This window comes from Peromyscus eremicus, unplaced genomic scaffold, assembly GCF_949786415.1.
Source record: "Peromyscus eremicus unplaced genomic scaffold, PerEre_H2_v1 PerEre#2#unplaced_91, whole genome shotgun sequence".
NCBI classification, from domain to species: Eukaryota; Metazoa; Chordata; class Mammalia; order Rodentia; family Cricetidae; genus Peromyscus; species Peromyscus eremicus.
The window spans coordinates 314,449-335,405 of NW_026734331.1; the positions used below are offsets into that span (position 1 = coordinate 314,449).

Genomic DNA, 20,957 nt, shown 5'->3' on the forward strand with positions numbered 1-20,957 from the left:
ATAAGGAGGAATTAAACATATTGGAGAAAAACACTCCCAAAGCACAGGAGTACAGTCTGTGGGGTCAGACAAAGCAGTTGTGTAGAGGTGGGAATAGTAGGTACATGTAGTAAATGGTGCTTAAAACGAGACTCAGTCATGGGGAATCTAAATAGCTAGAATGTATTTAAGAAATTTATAAAAACTGAGAAATCACTGATGGATGTGCAGGAAGAAAGAGATGTTGTAGAAAGACAACATGACAGACCTATGAAGGATGGACTGAAGAACAGAAATCAGTTAAGAGTTTTCACAGTACAAAGATGATAAGGTTTACTAGCAGAAAGAATGAACTAAGGTTAATAGCGATAAGAAAGATTTGATGAAATGATGAGCCACTGCACAGAAGCTCAATTTGAGAACCTAAAAGATATGGAAGAGTTAAACATTACACTAATGTTCCTAATGGTAAATGGGAACATTTAGTGATGATACTATTTAGGCGAAAGCTTGATTAGTGCTTTATCAAATATTGATACCAATCAAAAAACTGTTCCTAGGGAACATTAGAGAAAGATGACAAGTCCTCTGCCTGAAAACACTTAAAATAACTTTTGTTTTCATGAAAGATATTTTAAAAAATTTAAAAACATACCTTTTAAAATCCTTTTAAAATTGTTTAATATTGAGACCCATGTTTGGTAATATGCTTATGTATAAACAGGCAACTCTCAATCTAAAAATCTCCTCAACAGTCTAGTACTTTCTTGGTTATCTCTAATGATTATAAAGTACCATTACAGTCATTTTTGGTCAGTGTAACAGTTCCAGAACTGAGGATGTCAGAAAGTACTTCTACAATACATTTGAAAACAAAAAGTCCACAATTTCAATTCAGTATTTCCTATTCAACAAACACTGGGATGCAAATACAGATGACAATGTAGAAATGATTTACAGACTTGATCTCAGATAAACAGAAAATGGTGACTCAAGTGTTCATCAGCTATGAATATGATGCATGGCAAGTACATTGTTAGGTAAAATTACTAATTTGCATTTCCTATCTTGAATAATCATCACAAAACAATTAAAGCTCCACAGCTATACTTAACACTTTTGTCCATAACAATTTAAATTGAAAAGCAGTTGAAATTTCATATTAAAATGTTTCCCTAATCAAATTGCAAAAAAACCATTATACACATATTATCTGAGGTGTTACGTTTCTGGGTACCACATACCTGTGTGTATCGTGTAACCATCTGTATAATTAGTTTCATTCTCTGGTTCTGTTTAATTTTGCACTGTCTTAGCATCACTTGCTGCTGGTGGAAAATATTCTACAAATATAAAAGAAGCTTATATATTTTGGTAAAATATTTTTGTTGTTCTTCTAAGCTTTATCTATTATAGGTGAACGCTGTATCTCTAAGCTACATTCTCATCCTTAAAGCAAAAGAATAATTCCATACTGAAGTCAAAAGAAACAATTTTAAAATGAATACATTTAACATTTTACTTTGACAAAAAATTATGTCTAAGTTTAAGTAATTTTAAAAATAATTAATATGCAATATAATGCTCCTACCAGTCATGGAAAAGGAATTATTTAACTTTTTGAGACAGGGCCACCCTATATTGCACATGCTGTCTGCGACTTGTGCTTCTTCCTCAGTCTCCCAAATATCTGGTATGACCGGCATGCACCACCACACGAGAACCAGTAGAAAATCTTCATATCCAAGTAAGAGCTCATTCTCTGAAATCTCAATGTCTACAATATAATTAATTTTAACTCTCTCACTGTTACTTTTCTAAACCCCGAGTCTGGAAAATTCAACTCTAGCTAGTCTACTTGGTGGAAACATTTTCACCACCTGGTGACCTTATTTCACTACGTATACAGAAACATCATAAAGAAGACATCGAGTCTTCTTTGCCAACCTGCATCTGTTTATGCTCTCATTTCTCAGGACACAGCGTACTTGCTCTTTACCACGTTCTGTCTCATGCCCATTCAAACACAAGAATTCAGCTTTTACCTCCTCTACCTTACACTTGTAATTTGACTCTCTAACCAGGCTAGCTAACTTCGGTCTGCCATATCAGCTGCTTGGGGGGATGAAGCCTGAGGATCACAAGGACAAGGCATGCCTGAACCACAGGCCAGCCTGGGAAATTTCATGAAACCTTGTCTCATAAGGAAAAGTAAGAAATGTCTGCAGATATAGCTTAGTGCTAAGAGGCATTTGCTACCATGGATGAAACCCTAGGTTCTAATTTCAGGCCCCCAGGGCCACAAAAAAGTAAATAATTAATTTGTTCTACAGATTATTCCTATTGCCAGGCAGTGGTGGCACACACCTTTAATCCCAGCCCTTGGGAGGCAGAGGCAGGTGGATCTCTGTAAGTCCGAGGCCAGCCTGGTCTACAGAGGGAGTTCCAGGTTAGCCAGGGCTGTTACACAGAGAAACCCTCTCTCAAAAAACCAAAACAACAACAACAACAAAAAGATTATTCCTATTAACACAAAAACGCGTTATCTCTCTTAGCTCAAAAAGCCAAATCAAATAAAAAACTCTACAAACCTGTTTCATTTGTTCTCCTTCTAAGCAGTCCTTTCTTTGCTGTTCTGTCCTGTACCCATTCTAATTCGTTTTCATTTTATTTTTCAGACAGTCTTACTGTCTTGTCTGGAGCACACTCTGTAGACAAGGCTGGCCTCGAACTTAGAGATCTACCTGCCTTGGCCTTGCAAGTGTTGGAACTAAACTTGTCACTACCACACCTGCTTCTAATTAGTTTTGTACTCATTTTTCCAACCAAATCATTCTATCTAATACACCAATGACTTCCTGTTGTTAAATCTAGCTTATGTGGTCTATAAGCAGTGTACAGCACAGTTAAGGGTCTTTTCTTTATAAATACTTCCTTCATTTGGGGTAGTTTAATTTCTACCAACTAGGCCTCTAGTGGTCTATCCTCAGACTTCCTATTTACATTTTTAGTCACTCCCTTGGTGATTTCATCCAGGTTTATGGTTAAAAACCTGCATTTAATCTGAGAATTTTAACTTTGTAGCTTTAGTTCAGCATTCTCTCCTGAATCTCAGATTCATATACCAGTGGCCTATTCAGCATCTTCCTAGACAAAATTTCTTGTGTACCTCAAATTGAACATTTGCAAAACTAAACTGATCTATGAACTCCACAATTATTTGATATGACCTGTTTCCCCAGATCTTAGGTTTAAATTTTTTGATGATTATAAGCAACGAAAGAAGAAAATATAAAGAGTAACTAATACAGCTATATAATGTGTGAGCTCTGGACATTGAAAGTAAACCGTTTTCTGGACTGGTGCTGTGGTTTGGCTGTGGTGTGCTTCACTAGTCTGTAAAAGGCCCTGTCTTCAGTTTCAAATCACAAGAAGCGGGGAGCAGGGGTATGGGGGAGCAATGGAGAAGGGAGAGAGACGGAAAAGAGAGAAAAAGAAAGTAAAGAAAGGAAGAAGGGAAGGGAGAGAGGGAGGGAGAGAGGAAAGGAATAAAGGAAAGAAAAGCTAAACCAAATCATAATCTAAGTACAGTGTGTTTTTTCAGGAATGGGCAAATGACCACAACGAATTCGGTGATGCTGTTCTACCAGCAGTAGTGAGAAAGTTTGTCTCAGTCCACTGCATGTTCTAATGTTGGAGTAAACATAGGATTGGAAGGATTAACTTAGTAACCCCAAGAAGAACTTGCAACAACATCATCGAGAAAGATACTACCTTAAGTCCCCCTGTTTTCCATTCAACTGTACCTGAATCTAACTTACCCACGATTGATTTCACAGCAAGAGGTAAACCACCTTCAGTCTCTCAAAAGTTTCTTTTGTTTGACATGATAAGAATCCCAGTTACTATAAGGAGCCCAGTGGAATGTGTGAGTATATTTGCCTATACTTCTGTGGTTTATGGTTCTGCAGGACAAGAACTGGGTAACAGTGGGTAATGCACCTTGAGTTAGTTCCCCAGGCCTAATGGAAGGCAAGCATCTAGAGTCCTACTTTAAATCTTGCTATAAAAGATTAATTATAAAGCTAATTGTGATACCAACAATTAGGTTTTCTTGCTGTTTCTTGTATTTCTGCTTCTCCAAATCCCACTGCTTAAACAGATCCATAAACTGCGGGTAATACTTATTGTTAACTTCCAGCCTGTAAAACATAAGAATAAAGGCTCACATTTTATACCAATATGAAAATAATTAAAACAAAATTGAATTGACATATTTTATACTATGAAAAAGAAGGAAATCATAACAGTTTAACAGTTTAAATATTCTGGTGGGAACCCAAGAAATAAAAGTAGATTAATATAGACTCTAAAAATACTTCTTTTCCTTACAAAAGTCTTCTCATATGGTTTGCCTCTTGAAATCCAAGGAAATTTTATCATATATATGTATATATAAAATATAAGGATACATATATCATATATATATCTCCCATATATACATACACACATATACATATAAACACACACACATATTTCAAGGGAAGATTAATTTCATCTCCAAATAATTTTTCATGTTTTCTACAGGTTCCAATAAAAAGCAAATTACTTCAGCTGGGTGGTGGCGGCACATATCTTTAATCCCAGCACTCAGGAGGCAGAGGCAGGCAGATCTCTGTGAGTTCGAGGCCAGCCTGGTCTACAGAAAAAGCTTCAGAACAGCCAGGGCTACACAGAGAAACCCTGTTTCAAATTAAAAAAAAACACAAAAAGTAAATTATTTCTAAGTAGAAATATTTTACTAAACCCCTTTGACAGATATGACTCAGTACAAAGAATAGTTAGGTAAATTAAAATAACACAAATTATTTTTGATGTAAAATGAACTATATTTTACATTGCCCACACAGTTAACTAAAAGACATTTAATAGTTTTTGTGTCATCTACCATTTACTTAATAAATGTTTTTCCAGAGTGAACATGAATTACTTTTAAAATAATAACTCTCTCAATTGTTATTTGGAAGGAAGAGCATGTAATCGTCACTGACTTCCAAGAAATATGTCTCAATTCTATGAAGGCATGGGATTATTGTTAGGATTCTGCCACTCCTCCAGTTGTATGACCACACATGCGCAGTTCAGTAGCTAAGCAAGGGGACTTACATCATCACTATGCTGCGCCATTACACAAATGTGTGCAGTGCTGTCAGGTAATCTGCACATGCATGGCATAGTTCCCTAAGTCCACATGCGCATGTGCAGGGAAATCCTTAAAAAGCTGATCACAGATTCTTCCCCTCTCTCGTCTCCTCCCACCTCTGTCCCTTCTCCTCACGTGTCTCTTCCATAGGCCTGCCATGCTCTCTTCTGTCCGGCCCCAAAATAAAGCTTTGAGACTGGGTTTTGTCATGCCTCCTGACCTTTCCAACAGTTGTAGTACTACTCGCATAGAGAAAATTCAATTGAAACATTTTCATTGGAGATTCCAACACACAGGTGATACTATTTTCATAAGTAATTTGCACCAATATATACTCAGAGATGATATAAACTTGGCGCTTAAAAATGCCAGCAAAAAATACTTGACAGGAACAACCTAAGGGAAGAAGGGCTTGTTTTGGCTCATGGTTCCTGAGGTTCCAGTCCATAGTGGGACGGTCTGTGGTGAGGCAGAGTATCACAGTGTAAGGGCAGAAATGCAGCTCACATGATTGCCACCAGGAAGCAGAAAGGCAGACTAGCAGTCACAACGATCTTTCTTCTTCTTGCCCCATCCTCTTTTTATTCTGCTCCTATCCTATTGGATAGTGCTGATCACACCCAGGAAAGGTCTCCTCCCTTTATCTAATCCTCTCCAGAAGTGTGCTTCCCTATCCTGTCATCACGCCATGCAGTCAAGTCCACGGCCGACCATCGCTGTCTTTGTCCTACTTCAAGAGTTTATCCTATGGTAGAGGTTTCTAGTTTACATACATACCTGATTCTGTGTATATCCTGAGCCCATGGAAAGATGATCCTTCACTATGTCACTAATTTAGAAGGTACCACAGGATTGCTTCCAATCAATAGAAGGTCAAAACAAGCAACATGCCACTTTTGGAACTGAATGTCTAAGAGATAGTGACACATCATTCTGCTCTGAGATATCCTTGTCAGCCAAATGCCAGGAAAATGGGAGAAAACAGAGGGGGCCTAAACCCTCAGTCAAAGGAGGGAGAGCTTTAGTTACCTCACAGTGGCAGCAAATGGTTACTTACACCACTTAACACACAGAAATACATACAGTAATAATAACTATTGTAGACTATTAATAGATTCCATGTAAGTATGTAAGAAGAGCTTCATCTGGGAAAACCATTTGGTTTTCATCCAATTTAGGTGATAGTGAGCTATGTGATAGCAGAGCAGAAGAAACCCAATTCACATGGAAGGTACTTATAACCAGAGGGAGAGCTGCTTATATTACAACCTGTAGCACACTGCCCATCACCCATAAAGCACTAAATGACATGGTAGGATTATAGTAGAGGAAGAAAATAATGCCTTCCCGGGGCAAAAAGTCAGTGAAAGAAATACATATTAATTCAGAATCACAAAAATGAATGTTGAGTCATAATTGTGACAAATATACCAGAAATAGCAGTAAAATGTGAGGTAAGAGAATAGGGATGATCAGGAAGGGCAGGGAAGGTTCACTGAGAGAGAAATAATCAAGCCCGGAACTTAAGAACACCAGGAACTAAACAGGTAAATTGACAGGTGATGAGGGGCTAAGTTTGAGCAGATTGCTTCCATTGAGAATATGGCCCTAGACAGGCAGGCAGGGTGTGATATCTCATTCAACACATTGCAAGTTTTCATCTTCATTATAAAGGCCATGGAAGGCCATGAGAATGTTTTTGCAAGATGGTGAAATGATCTGATATACTCATCCAAGATTACGGTTGTTTCTAGAAGATAGAAACGTTCTATCTAGAAGACAGAAATTCCTGATGTTGGTAGTAGAAGGAGGGGCTCACGAGGAGGATGCTGCACCATGTCCAAGATAGACCATGATGCTTCAGAGAATGAGCGTCAGTAAACATGGTGATAAAATTAAAATGGGGGACAAGAGAGGAAAGCAGATGGCTCGGTCAGACAGAGGGACAAGAAAAACTGGAGTAAGGAACTACTTACAGAAAACAAAACATGAAGCCAGTGCTGTGGTCTGAATGTTTGTGCTCCCCAAACTCACATGTGCTGTGGGATGTTCTGTATGGCAAATGTGTTGCTAATTAGTCAATAAATAAAACACTGATTGGCCATTGGCTAGGCAGGAAGTATAGGCGGGACAAGGAGGAGAATAAAGCTGGGAAGTGGAAGGCTGAGTCAGAGAGACACTGCCAGCCGCCACCATGACAACCAGCATGTGAAGATGCCGGTAAGCCACAAGCCATGTGGCAAGGTATAGATTAATAGAAATGGATTAATTTAAGCTGTAAGAACAGTTAGCAAGAAGCCTGCCATGGCCATACAGTTTGTAACCAATATAAGTCTCTGTGTTTACTTGGTCGGGTCTGAGAGGCTGTGGGACTGGCAGGTGAGAGAGATTTGCCCTGACTGTGGGCCAGTCAGGAAAACTCTAGCTACACACATGTTAAAACCTAACCATGGAGGTTGACCGTTAGGATTAGAATGTGATTTGGTCGGGGAGATGGAGGCTTCATGACTAGTGTAGCACATTCTAAGGGGGCTGTGGAGACGTGCCAACATGTGAAGACACGGTGAGAAGATTCCCTTAGAGCTCATCAGAAACTCAATCTGCCCATGCTTGCTCGTGAACGTCTAAGCATGGAGAGGTAGGAGAGATACAGGCCTCTTGTTTACAGGCCACGTAGATTAAAGTGTTTTGTTATAAAAGCTCAAATGATCTAAAACGAAAACGTTGAGCTTGAGGTAACTTTGAGACAGCCAGGAGGATGAAGCAGGGAGGCAGCTTAACTCCCTGGTTCTTAGAACAGTGTGTCTCAAACTTGGATATGTGCTCAGGTTACCTGGAGATCATGTCCAGATATGGGTTCTGATCCAGGTATTTCTAAAACATTCATGGACAATGACAATGCATGAGCCCCACACATGGCACACATGCCATAAACATTTGCAAGTGGACAAATAAGGAAAGTAACCCCAAACAAACAAACCAAAACAAAAAACAAACAAACAAAACAAAGACCAAACTAAAGGAAGAAAAAGTAACTTGAAGAATCTGTTCTCATATTTGACAGGAGTGTCAAAACCTCAGACTGTTTATAACATTTGACAGCAACCTTAATGTCTCTAAAAAAACAATTTATTCTAAATGTGCTAAATTTATATCTAAATTAATATCATGCATAAGGATGCCATGACGAGAACAACAACAACTACACAGATCTGCTTAGAGGGAAACTTACAGGCCTTTTGTCTTGGTTAGGGTTACTACTGCTGTGATGAAACACCATGACCAAAAGCACTATGGGAAAGAAAGGGTTTATTTCACTCCCAGTTCGACAATACAGTTCATCTTCAAAAGCAGTGAGGGCAGGAACCCAGCGGCAGGAGCTGACGCAGAGGCCATGGAGGGGTGCTGCTTACTGACTTGCTCCCCATTGCTTCCTCAGCCTGCTTTCATATAGAACCCAGGACCACCAGTCCAGGAATAACACCACCCACAATGGGCTGCCCCCCCATCAATCACTAACTCAGAAAATGCCCTATAGGCTTGCCTGCAGCCTGATCTTATGGGGGCATTCTCTTAATTGAAGTTCCCTCCTCTCAGATGACTACAGTTTGTGTCAAGTCAACACAAAACTAGCCAGCACACCCCTCCATGTTGACTAATTCTTACCGTAACTTAAATGAGTAAGGGATTACATGGTAATTACGGTTCTTTACCCCCAAAACGTAAAACATCTACAGGTTAGAGATATTTACAAATAAAACTGCAATCAACACCACCAATTTAGCGTCACTGATACTGTGAACCTTTGGTTCTGTCTGTTGTGCGTACAGGGCACTAACCTCCTAGGGTTGTCTAGGTCTTGGTGTAGTCTCACCACGGTCATGTGTCTTATCAGCCCAGTCACAGCTCTTCTCCACCTGAGCTTCCACTTGTCCTGCACACCATGAGGTCTTTCAGTCTCACTCAGTAGGCGTTAGGTAGGCCTCTGCCCTAACGTCAGCTCATGGCCATGACAGTCACCCATTATGACAGAAGTAAACTCGGCACTAGAATCATCACAAGGTCATTATTTGGAATGGATGATCTTTGTTATGCTTTCATGAAAACGCATTTAAATATATTTTTAGAGAACTGTCATGAAATGAATAGTGATTAACAAATGATCGTGATTAACACTGATTAACAGTGAAAACCAAGACAAACAGCAATGGCAGAAGTATTCACAGGGAAGGGGAGACGGCTCAGAGGTAAGAGTGCTAGCTACTTTCTCAGAGGACTGAGAAATGGGGCTCTGTTCCCAGCACCCATGTTGGCTAGCTTACCCTGACTGTGACTCTAGCTTGAGAGGAACAGATGCCCTGCTCTGGCCTCCACAGGCTGCTGTACACACAGGCACATACATGCACACAAACATATACACATAAACAAATAAAAAATCTTGAAAATAAGAACTCAAAAAAGTGGAAACAGGGACTGGGGAGATAGGCCAATCAGCCAAGATCTGTTGTGTAAGCAAGTATGAAGACGCAAGCCCAGTTCCCAGCACCCACGTAAGAGTCAGGCACGCTTGTCATTCCATTTACGGGGAGGTGGACACAGGAAGACCCTGGGGTTCACTGCTCAGCTGGCCCAGCCTACTTGGTGAGGTTGAAGTCAAAAAATAAGGTGACAGCTCCTCTGGGACTACACCAGAGCCTGTCCTCTGGTCTCCGAAGGTATGTGCAGATATGTGCTCACACACCTGCAACACACGCACACCTGCACATTTATAAACACATAAATAAACAAAACCCAAACAAAATTGTTACACAATTTAGGTACCATCAGTGTTACACTGTATATTAGGAAAAATACTTAGTTGAAATGTTCATAATATAATTTAAAGAGGCACGATGCAGTATATGATGTATGTGTGTGCCTGTGTGTGCAGTGAGATTCTCATCTAAGAGATTCCAACTATACACAATTAACAGTATACATGGTTTCTATAATTTTCTGTATGTTTTAAAATATTTAATAGACTTTCTCCAGTGAATTTTCATTTGTGCTGTGATCAGATAAAAACATTTTTTTAAATGATCCTCATACAAAACATGTGACGCAAACCCACTGGATAGTTCACCTGGTGAGATAATGTGGAAGTATTTGTTATCTGATGTGCAACAGAAGAGAAAAAAAAGGTAAGGTTTGCTCAGCACAAGTCAGCCCCATTGGTGAGAAAAATCACGATGGGCATCTTCCGGGGCAGAGGGCGGGTGCAGCACCCTCCCACCCTCAAGGAACTAATGCTACTATTATAAATTCTTGATGTGCTAGACAATCTCCTCAGGAACAATGGAATTTCAAACGAGATGTGATTCTTTGAATCTGTTTATTTATTTATTTTTTGGATAAGACAGATTTTACATAAGTACTCTCTACTTATACAGTCATTGTTCATCATTTAATTATATAGCTAAAGCCATGGCTTACAATAGAGAGCACACAGATGTAATTATAGGATAAGTACCCGGTAATTTCTATTCTCTAAAGTGAAGCTTGAATGTTAATTAGCTTTAAGCATATTACTGTAGGTGCAATTATCAGGTAATCTTTGGGAATGTGTACTTTTTGGATCAGCATTTATTAAGGAAACCCTATGTAGTTAGTGAGGAATATGACTTTTTAAAAAGCTGTAGACCTTTGCGCCTGGATATAAAGAAAGAATAATTAGAGAAGTCAGTTTCACTGTCACCTCATTGGTATTACTCTGTTCCCATTGTTCTCTAGTAACCCCGTCCCTCTAAATGCTCAATTGTTCACTACTCCTGACTATCTGGGAGACCTGGAAAACCTGTCTATGAGCTGCATCCCCCAGTACTCAGCACCCGAAGAAGCCAAGCCCATCAAATGAACCTGTCTCCAGCAGTTTGCATTTAAATATGAAATCGTAATGAAGTGTCCAGGTGGCAACATTTTTTGCTCCAGCAGCTGCAGCACCAACACAGGAATTCAAAAGCACAAGCCCAACAGATTAACGATTCCCCATAATATTATCTCCGTAACATGCAATTTGTTCTCAATGATAATTAGATATTTAGAGAGAGAGACATAATTAGGAAGAAGCGCCATAATGCTTTTTTGTTGTTGTTGTTTGTGGAGCCTCTCCTGACAGAGGCTCCGCCGTGGGAGTAATGTGATTCTGCTACTGGAGATCTCAGCCGCTGCCCATGTTGAGAAACAGCTTAAACATTCTGCATGGTGAAATTAAACTTCTCCAAATTCAAACCTTTCTAGTTAATTGGTGCACTGTAGCTCCTATGCTTGAAATCAGGCCAGTATCTGCTCATACGTGCCTCATAAGCATGGACTACCAACAGAAACACTGAGCCAGACAACGAGAAATGAGGTAAAATCCTCTTTCAAATTCATCCTGGAATTATGATGGCTGAGACAGCCATGTAAGGGTAAGGTCTGGATGGGAGTGTCCTCTGACGGTCTGTGACACCCAGTTTCTTTTTTTCAGATCTAGTATTGCTGCCAGGAGAGTCCACGGGTATCTATATACACAGTGTTTTCCTTGGAATTTTATTTACAGAATCAATAACCTGGTTCCTTCTAATCAGTGGAGTCAATACCAAGCTATTTAAGATACCATTTCCCACTGGGCAGTGGAGGCGCACGCCTTTAATCCCAGCACTGGGGAGGCAGAGGCAGGTGGATCTCTGTGAGTTCGAGGCCAGCCTGGGTTACATAGTGAGTTCCAGGAAAGGCACAAAGCTACACAGAGAAACCCTGTCTCGAAAAAAACCAAAAAATGATACCATTTCCCACACTCACTGGAAGAGCCCCACCACAGGATCCGAGCAGACATGCTGTACTTCTGATTTGTTTGGAGCAGGTTAGAGGACCTTACCCACGCAGGAGGTCACCCCGAAGCCAGAGTTCTGCTACTCCACCACTCTAAAAGATGCCCTCTGACCTCTCCTCCTCCAGTACAGCTAATACGCAGACCTTCAGCACTACTCAGGATGGGGAGATAGCTCAGCGGTTAAGAGCACTTGTTGCTCTTATAGGGGACCCAGGTTTGGTTTCTAGTACCCACATTGGGTGGCTCTTAACCACCTATATCTCCATTTCTATAGGGATCTGATGCTCTTTTCTGGCCCCTATGGGCACCTGCATACACTCAGGCACACATACACACACAAAATCTTTTTTTTTTTTTTTTTTTGGTTTTTTCCAGACAAGGTTTCTCTGCGTAGCCCTGGCTGTCCTGGAACTTGCTCTGTAGCCCAGGCCAGCTTTGAACTCACTGAGATCCACTTGCCTCTGCCTCCCGAGTGCTGGGATCAAAGGTGTGCGCCACCACTGCCCGGCACTAAATAAAATCTTTTAAAAAATCCATGTGAAAGCAACTTTACTGTGTATCTCCTGTGGCTGGCTTATTTGTCTGGCTTCATGTATGTCCAATTTATAACAATAACTCATTTGGCCCATTGCTGTGTACTACTCCTTTGTAGGAATATACTATTCTTTATCAATTACATTGTTAATGGCTGTTGGGGTTATCTCAGATTTCAGCCATTATACATGATGCCGTCATAAAAATTCCTGTATAAATCTTTTGGTGTTGATATAGTCAACAGGGAGGTTGACTATATCAACACCAAAGTACAGGGAGGTACCTAAAGACAGAACTTCCCTGCTAGCTTCTGAAAGTGGTGATTTGATCACACATAGGCAGGAGGGCTTTATTTCTGCAACATAAGAGAAGACATTCTTTACAACAGATGTGTCTGAGATGGTGTGATGGGTTCACAGACAATGTGAGCTCCTCTGCAGTGTGAAGAGATTCTCTCCTGGGTATTCGTCTCAGATGGACTGGAAGAATGTTTAGGGCCTACAGGGGCCACCTACCATCTGCACAAAGCCTAACCCAGACCTGTTGTTCCATACAATGGGGATCTGGGATATACATGAGCAGCAGGCTTATGTCCTGGCTAGTCCACTGCAGCAGTGAGGCATCTATACGGGCTTTATGGGCAGAGGACACGGACAATGAACAACTGGAGCCAGAGAGTCCCAACGCTAAGTTGGAAGGTATCCTTGTTATTCATTTGAAATGTTCAGAAGCAACTAGTGTCCACTAGGAAGTAGAGGGCCCAGAAGACTAGGCTCTGTCAGGACCTCCCCCGGCCTGTCTCTCCATGACCACCACACACTCAGCTCTGCTGGGATCCACTGGGAATCATAATATCAGTACTCATTTCTTCATAGTTTTACTCTAGGCTTCCTATAGTTCAGCCTCCTTCCCCCTTACCACAGAGCTAACACACGCTTGTGGATGCTGAGTGCTGATGGTGTGACACCTGCCAGTTACCAACTGTGCCAGGACCTTGGTGTGCTGGTCTTTTGGTATTATTGGAGTGTTGGGTGGGAGCCTGGGAAAGCAAGTCAGGGCTCTGTACAATCTGTTACGGAGAACGATCTTTTCTTTGTCAGAAATGAGCCTCGGCATCTACCAGTGACAAAATGGGCTGGGTGCATCTGAGGGGTACCTTTAGCTCCAGGGTAGGAAATGAGCAAAGGCAAGGACTGAGGTCAGGACAAACATCTAGAGACAGTCAACTGTGGCACAGTGCAATGTGAGCGAAAGAGTTTGAGATTAGTTACACAGACGTTGGCCCTTAATAGCTTCAGGGTAAAGATAGCACAAAGCCTCCAAGCCCCAGTGTCCCATTTGTAAACAGGACACAGTAGAGAGAGATCTGAAGTGGCTGCCACCCAGCAGGGCTACATCCATGCCAGTCCTCTTGCTTTCTGAACCGCAGGGATAGTCTTTGAGAAATCAGAAGGATCAGCACAAGAGTCTGACTGAATGTAAAGGTGCAGGAGGAGTCAAAACGTTGGTCAGGTAAGCCAGAGAGCTCACAGCAAATAAAGACATGGGGGAGGAAGCGATGGAGTGGAGTTAGGAGGTCATGTGACTGAGCATCTGTGTGTGTGTGTGTGTGTGTGTGTGTGTGTGTGTGTGTGTGTGTGTGTGTGTTACTACCTCCCAGGAGCTGCCAGCAGGGTGCTGCGAATGCTCTGAAGAGCCAATCACTGAGCAGGAACTCCTGGCAGAGGGCTGAGCCTGGGCATGCTACATTTTCTCAAAGGCAAAGGGAGATAGTGGTAGCTTCGGTGATGCAAGGCTCAGTATGGATGTGAGCAGGGTGGTAGGGTGATGGGGAAGACAGGCTCGGACACTGCAGTCAAGCACACATAGTCCTGAGCCCCAAATTGAGGAAGGCCTGGAGTGGGAGCCAACTGTCTCTGAAGAGACAGGCAAGGACTGAGGGCACAGGGCAGCCCGACAAACATACACCCACTGCCTCCAAGTCATCTTTGCTCCAGGGGCATAAGGAGGTCTAGAGATTCAGCACACACCCTGGGAAGGGGCCTCAAATTACACGCACCAAGGCTCTGTTTTCAGTTTCCATGAAAGAACAATCTTCATCCTGAGGTTCACTGCAACCCATTTCCTCTTCTAAGGCAATTCTTTTACCCTCATGTCCTCCATAGCAAGTCATTTCCCATTTCCATGCCTCAGTTTCCCTAGCATGCCTGATCATAACTGCCTATGTGACTCAAGACAAACTACCCACCTCCTTTCAGGATCTCCAACTCCATTTATAGAAGAGGTGGAACCACATGAGCTTAGACTTCCCCTTGGGCCCAGGCAGCCCATTAACCTGGAGCCTGGGAGGCCAGAGAGCTGGGCTGGAAATATGCAAGAGATAAAGGGTTAACTACATTGATACACACAAGTCTCAGGACAAAATCCAACATGGGGTTGACGAGACACCCCAGAGGGTAAACACACTTGCTGTACGAGCCTGAAGATCTTAACTCCATCCCTGGAACCCACGCATAGGTGGACAAAAAGAACTAACTCCATAAAGTTGTTCTGTGACCTCCATATGCATGCACATCATCATATGTGTATACCCCCCAGCACATGCTAAGAAAAGAAAAAGAAAATCCAATACTGAAATGATACATGCAGTTAGATGGCTGTAGTTCTAGAACCTGCCACATTCTTCTGGACCCTAAAGTGTCTCTTCTGTTTATCACAGGTCTCCCTGGGAGGGCTGGGTTCCTCTGACTTCCCCCACCCCCCCGAGTCCATTCTGCCCATGGCTGGGCTTGGATTAACCCCCCTGACACAGGTCCCTGGGTCCTTGCAAAAGCAAGCTTTCCATATACAGATCTGTCAGTCTAGGTGAGCAGCCAGCTTGAAGGCTTGAGCCTGTGACTTTAGTCCAGGAAAGGATTTTGGTTTCTGGCCTGTCATACCAGAGCCTTCCTGCCCGCAGCAGCTGCTGCCCTACCTCTCCACTCTTTCAGCATATCTCTGTTAACTTCTGACATTTGGAGAAACTGTGATGTCAAGCTTCAGAAAATGTTCCTGGCCTTCAGACCATTTTGACTGCCCAGCCCGACTCCCAGCTTCGTCTCCAGGATGTTCTTGTAGGTTGCCCCATCCATCATCCACAGCTTCTTCTTAGCCAAGAACTGCCTTGAATTCTTGGTGTCTACGAGTGAGCACAGCTCAATTTTGGGGTGAAAATGCTTTCCTTGCCGCCACCTGAACCACAATTTGGCCAGAATCAACAACCAGCTTTTCAAAAGAGCCTGGTAGTCAAGATTTATTTATAATTTAGTGAACCATTGCTTTTTGTTGCAGTTTTAATAACCCTTGTCAGGGTCTTTCAGTTACCTCTTCACTTTCAAAATGTCCAGTTTCCTTCTTCATAACTGTCCCTCTCCTGTTACACAGACAAGTCTCCAGACACCTCCACGCTTACCTACATCCAGGGCTCCTATAGAATCACTTTGCAAACACAGACCTTTCAGTTAAACTGCCTTGGTTCAAATCCCATCTCTGTCACTCATTAGCTGTCACTTTGGGCAAGGTGTTTTATCATCTATAAATGTCAATAATGCTTATTTCACGGAGGTGCTACCACGTTTAAATGAGTTTGTGAATATAAACCTTTGAAAATGGGCTTGGGATAGAACATACAACACGTAGGAGTTAGCATTATGGTTTTTATATGTAAAAGTCCACATGGTCATTTTTTTCATTCTAGTCAATGGAATCTCCCGATTCTCCAATAAAATAATATTTGAAGGGTTAGAAGACAAATTTTCCTACAAGGACAGGTGTAGCAGGAATCTTAGAGAGTCTTATTAATAAAATCAATCCTGAGGCCAGTTATTGGGGTCAATGCTGGTAGATCAGAGAGACAGAACAAGCCACAGCTATCTCACCTTGCCAGTTCCTCAGCTGGTCCTGTTTCCTCAGACTGGAAGCCTCTGAGTCCTCATCCAGAATGAATCTCAGCTGAACTGTGTTGCTCCAAAGCCTGAAAGCTTAACCAGCCAAAATGCCTAACCAGCCAAATGCTTCTAGTTTCTGGTCCTCACGCCTTATAAACCTTTCTGCTTTCTACCACTACTCCCTGGGATTAAAGGTTGATTTCTGGGATTAAAGGTTGATTTCTAGGATTAAAGGCGTGAGTCACCATGCCTGGCTGTTTCCAATGCAGCCTTGAACTCACAGAGATCCAGAGGGATTTCTGTTTCTGGAATGCTAGGATTAAAGGCGTATGCTAACATTTTCTAGCCTAAGTATCTTGTGGCTTTTCTGTTCTCTGACTCCAGATAAGTTTATTAAGGTACACAATATTTTGGGGAACACAATACCACCACAGAAAGGGCATGGTGCGGCTGGTGCAGGAAGCTTCCTGTGGGGTGGAAAGGTGATTCGGTTGGTAAAATGTTTGCTGTGTAACATGAGGACCTCTGTTTGGATCCCTAACACCATATATAAAGGTGGGCATAGTGGCTCATGCCTGTAGTTGTTGGGCTTGGGAGGTAGATCCTGGGAGTTCCTGGCCAGCCAGTGTTGCTCAAACTGTGGTTTCAGCAAAAGAGCCTATCTCAAAAATATGAGGTGTGCTTCCCTACAGCAAGGGCGATCCACCCAAGCCATGCTACAGGGCAGGGATAAGTCACCGTTTAAATGAGATGATAGACTTTTCTTTCTGAGAAATCTGCCCCCAGTGCAGTCCTACAGCTCTGTCATGAGGTCTGGTTAGGTTTGCCACCTTCTGAGTCCTGACTCAGAAATATAATTTTCTTTTTTATGCTTTTTTGTCTCTTTCAGCTCTAGCCAGAGCCTGAGTATGCGTTCTTGGGCACTTTGGGTATTTTTCACTCTTCTCTGAAGCTATGTCCGTCCCTCTTTCACAATATGATTGCTTAAAAGCGGCACAGCTCTCCCCCTCTTCCTCCATGTCTCCATGTCACAGCTGCTGAGATTACAGCTAGCCTGCCATGCAAGAGGTTTTCTTCTAAAGGCTAATAAAGCTGTCCTCAAGATTGGAGGGGGGAGACAGACAGACACACAGACACAGAGAGAGAGATGGAGAGAGATAGGGCAAGAAGGACAAACAGAGCGAGAGGGAGGGAGGGAGGGAGGGAGGGAGGGGGAGAGGGAGAGGGAGAGGGAGAGGGAGGGAGGGGGGAGAGAGAGAGAGAGAGAGAGAGAGAGAGAGAGAGAGAGAGAGAGAGAGAGAGAGAGCGAGCGCCTGCACATGTCATGAGTCAGAATGAACTCCATGTTTCTGATGTGGACAGCAAGATCTGCAATCAACCTAGCAGAACGGGATCTTGCAGAGCAAAGGGTCCTCCGTTTCTTCTGCACGTCGTTTACACAGAAATGGCCTTCACATCGGATCTGCAGTGCCTGACTGAGGTGTGTGGAGTGCCCAAAGAGACAGGCCCTTGGCCCTGTGGCACCTCCACCATGCCTGGTCCACTTGAGGGGGGGAGGACACTGCAGGGAGGCTCCTCTGTCACTATGTGAACCCCGCTTGTCACCCACTCAGATGGTAAGTGTCCTTTTCACGAGACGTGCCTGGTACCCAGTACAGTGCTCAGGAATACACTCACACTCAGTAAATAGTTTTCAATACACGAATAAAATATACATGCCTTCCACCTGCCAAGGGAAAAATATCTCCAAGTCTTTAGAGAGAAGTTAAAACCAACATGGCATTTGTGTATAGACATACTTGGCTGAAATATTTCAAGTTAATTGTGTAAAATTTGGTTACTGCTTACATTAAATAGAATTTAAATACTGCCAAACAATACTTCTGTTCCCAAAGCTCAAATTACCTCATCCAGATATTATCAAGAGGATATGTGAACATCAATATATATACTTAGCCAATTTCTTTTACGTCTAACCACTTTGGTTTATTTTTATAATTAGCATACGAAGTAATGGCTGTGTGTGTGTGTGTGTGTGTGTGTGTGTGTGTGTGTGTGTGTATGTGTGTGGCATTCTTACACAACATCATGTTTCTGTTGGCCTTCTCCTAAGCCTTTCTCAGCTACCCCACATCCTTCCCCACTGCCTCCCACACTCAGCAGTCCTTTTCCATTGTCTGTCATGGGTGTTTTCCCCTTCCTAAAATCCCGCTGCCACTTGTGGTCCCCCTTGTACTTTCATGAAATATGCCATACTACACCAACATATAAAAAATTAAATCTGAGATCCACATGTGAGATCCAGATGTGGCACAGTCTGAGTGTAGGTTATCTCACTTAATATAATAATTACTATATCCATTCATTTTCCTGATAACTTTATGTTTTTCTTTATGGCTGAATAGAATTCTACTGTGTGACCTACCATATGTTCATCATCCATTCATCTGTTCATGGGCATCTATGCTGATCCCACTTCCTTGTTATTGTGGACAGAGCAGCAAGGGACATGGACATGTAAGTGTTTCTGTGCTGACAGCGTCCTTTGTGTCTATGCCCAGGAGTGGGGTAGCTGGGTCATGCAGTTTTATTTTTAGTTCTTGGAGAAGCCTCCACCTGGATTTTCACATGGCTCAATGAGTTTACACTCCTACCAGTCCTGAGTACAGTCCAGCTTCTCTCCCCACATCCTAACCAGCACTTGTTTCCTTGACAATAGCTATACTGACTGGAGTGAGCTGGAATCTTTAAGTAGTTCTAATTTGCATTCCTTTCGTAGCTAAGGATGATGAGCACTTTAAAAATATTTAATGACTAGTGTGTTTCTTCTTTTGAGGCCTGTCTATTCTGTTTCTTTATTGATCATCAGTTTTGCTTTCTGGATGTTTGATTTAATCAGCTCTTTACATATTTGGGGCATTAACCCCTTGCTGAAAGTATAGCTGATGACTTTTGCTAGTTTCTTGTCACTCGTCTCATCCTGACTCATGTTTATACACACATATCCATACACTCATGTGTACATAGTGTATACCAGGACTGTCTCACTTGAGCCCATTCACAGCCCCTTTCTCTAACGGTGAGGCTTCACTAGCTCTGTTAAACACTCTCGGTCTAAGAAAACCTATAGTCTTCCCACTGTGATTTCTGGAGCACTCTCTTGCGACCTGTTCAGACTTAGGGAGATATAAGGTTATATAGGCTGCATCATTTCTAGCCTTGTGTATTGGCTACAGATTTTTTTTTGTAGGCTACATTTTAACACGGACTATCTCCATTCCTACTTACAGCAAACAATATGACTTCCATTCTCCCTAAATCAACATTCAGTGCAACCTGAATCTTAGCTACAATCACATAGATGCTTTCTTCTCAATTTTGTTCTGAGAGCCCGGAAATACAGTCTATGGTAATGGCATCTCAGAGCACAGTCTATTACGATGCACCAGTTACTCATTTTCGTTTGCAATTCTTATAGAGCACAGAAGTTGCATGACTCTTGGCTTGGGTCCATGTCCACGAGGCAGAAAATTTACTGTACTCTGTTTCTAATTGTCTACTATTCTTTTTAAAGAAAAAAATCATTCTAGATAAATTGTTTAGCTGAAATGCTAGAAATGCTTTAAACAGAAAAAATGTTTCCTTTCCTGGAACTGTCAGAGTTTTCTAATTAAAACACAGTAGACTTATAGCTAAGAGAACAGTCAGAGAGCAAAGGCTAGAATTTAGTTTACTAACCACTTAAAAATGCAAATTACAAAAAACACTTAAAATTATTCCTAGTGTATATTATCTTAGCAATTAATTAATTGTGCTTATCACTGCCAGATCTTTTTAATTATGCAGCAAGTATTCATCCTCCAAGTCCCTCAAAGTCTACAGAGAAGTCCCCTTAGCTCCCCTAGCCTGATGTCACTGTATCTACAGAGAAGTCCCCTTAGCTCCCCCAGCCTGCTCTCTATGTCTACAGAGCAGTCCCCTCAGCTCCCCCTGGCTGGTGCTTTCACGTCAGAGGACCTCACAATGTGAAACACAATTACAGAGTGAGCAATAATTAGAAGAGACAGAGCTTCTGGGTAGTCCAGGAAGTACTAGTTATTGAGTGATATTTACTGGGTATGTAGATCTCCTAATATTATTGTCCAAATAAATATGAACAATATGGAATATGCAAAGAACTGGGGACATGTGAGGAAGGAGCACTCTCTGTCAGGTATGGAATTAAGCACTATAGACATTATCTCCTCTGAGTCTTTCACAGTCTCCAAGAGGTAGGTGGTATCATCCCTATTATGCGGGTTAAAAATTGAAGCTGAGAAAAGCCTTGTCTTCCCAGGGCAAAACATCCAGGAAGTGTCCATGCTCATCTGATTGACATCACAAGTTCTTACATGCTGGTCTTTTCCATTCAGCTAAACTTACCACCTGGGTGGGTACAAAGGGCATTTGACAACTCTGCTCCAGT

General features: G+C 42.1%; 1 protein-coding gene across 4 annotated transcripts in view; it reads right to left on the minus strand.

Annotated features, from left to right (window-relative positions):
* LOC131901485 (synaptonemal complex protein 3-like) overlaps positions 1-20,957 on the minus strand; it is a 132,612-nt gene that overhangs the window by 8,307 nt on the left and 103,348 nt on the right. For all 4 annotated transcript variants that reach the window (XR_009376654.1, XM_059252613.1, XM_059252614.1 and 1 more), the window contains 2 exons: positions 4,082-4,181; positions 1,224-1,322 (listed from right to left, as the gene is read on the minus strand). Coding sequence is in view for 3 of the 4 variants with exons in the window: in XM_059252613.1 (XP_059108596.1) it covers positions 1,224-1,322; positions 4,082-4,147 (165 nt within the window). In the remaining variant the exon portion in view is untranslated. The remainder of the gene's footprint in view (positions 1-1,223; positions 1,323-4,081; positions 4,182-20,957) is intronic.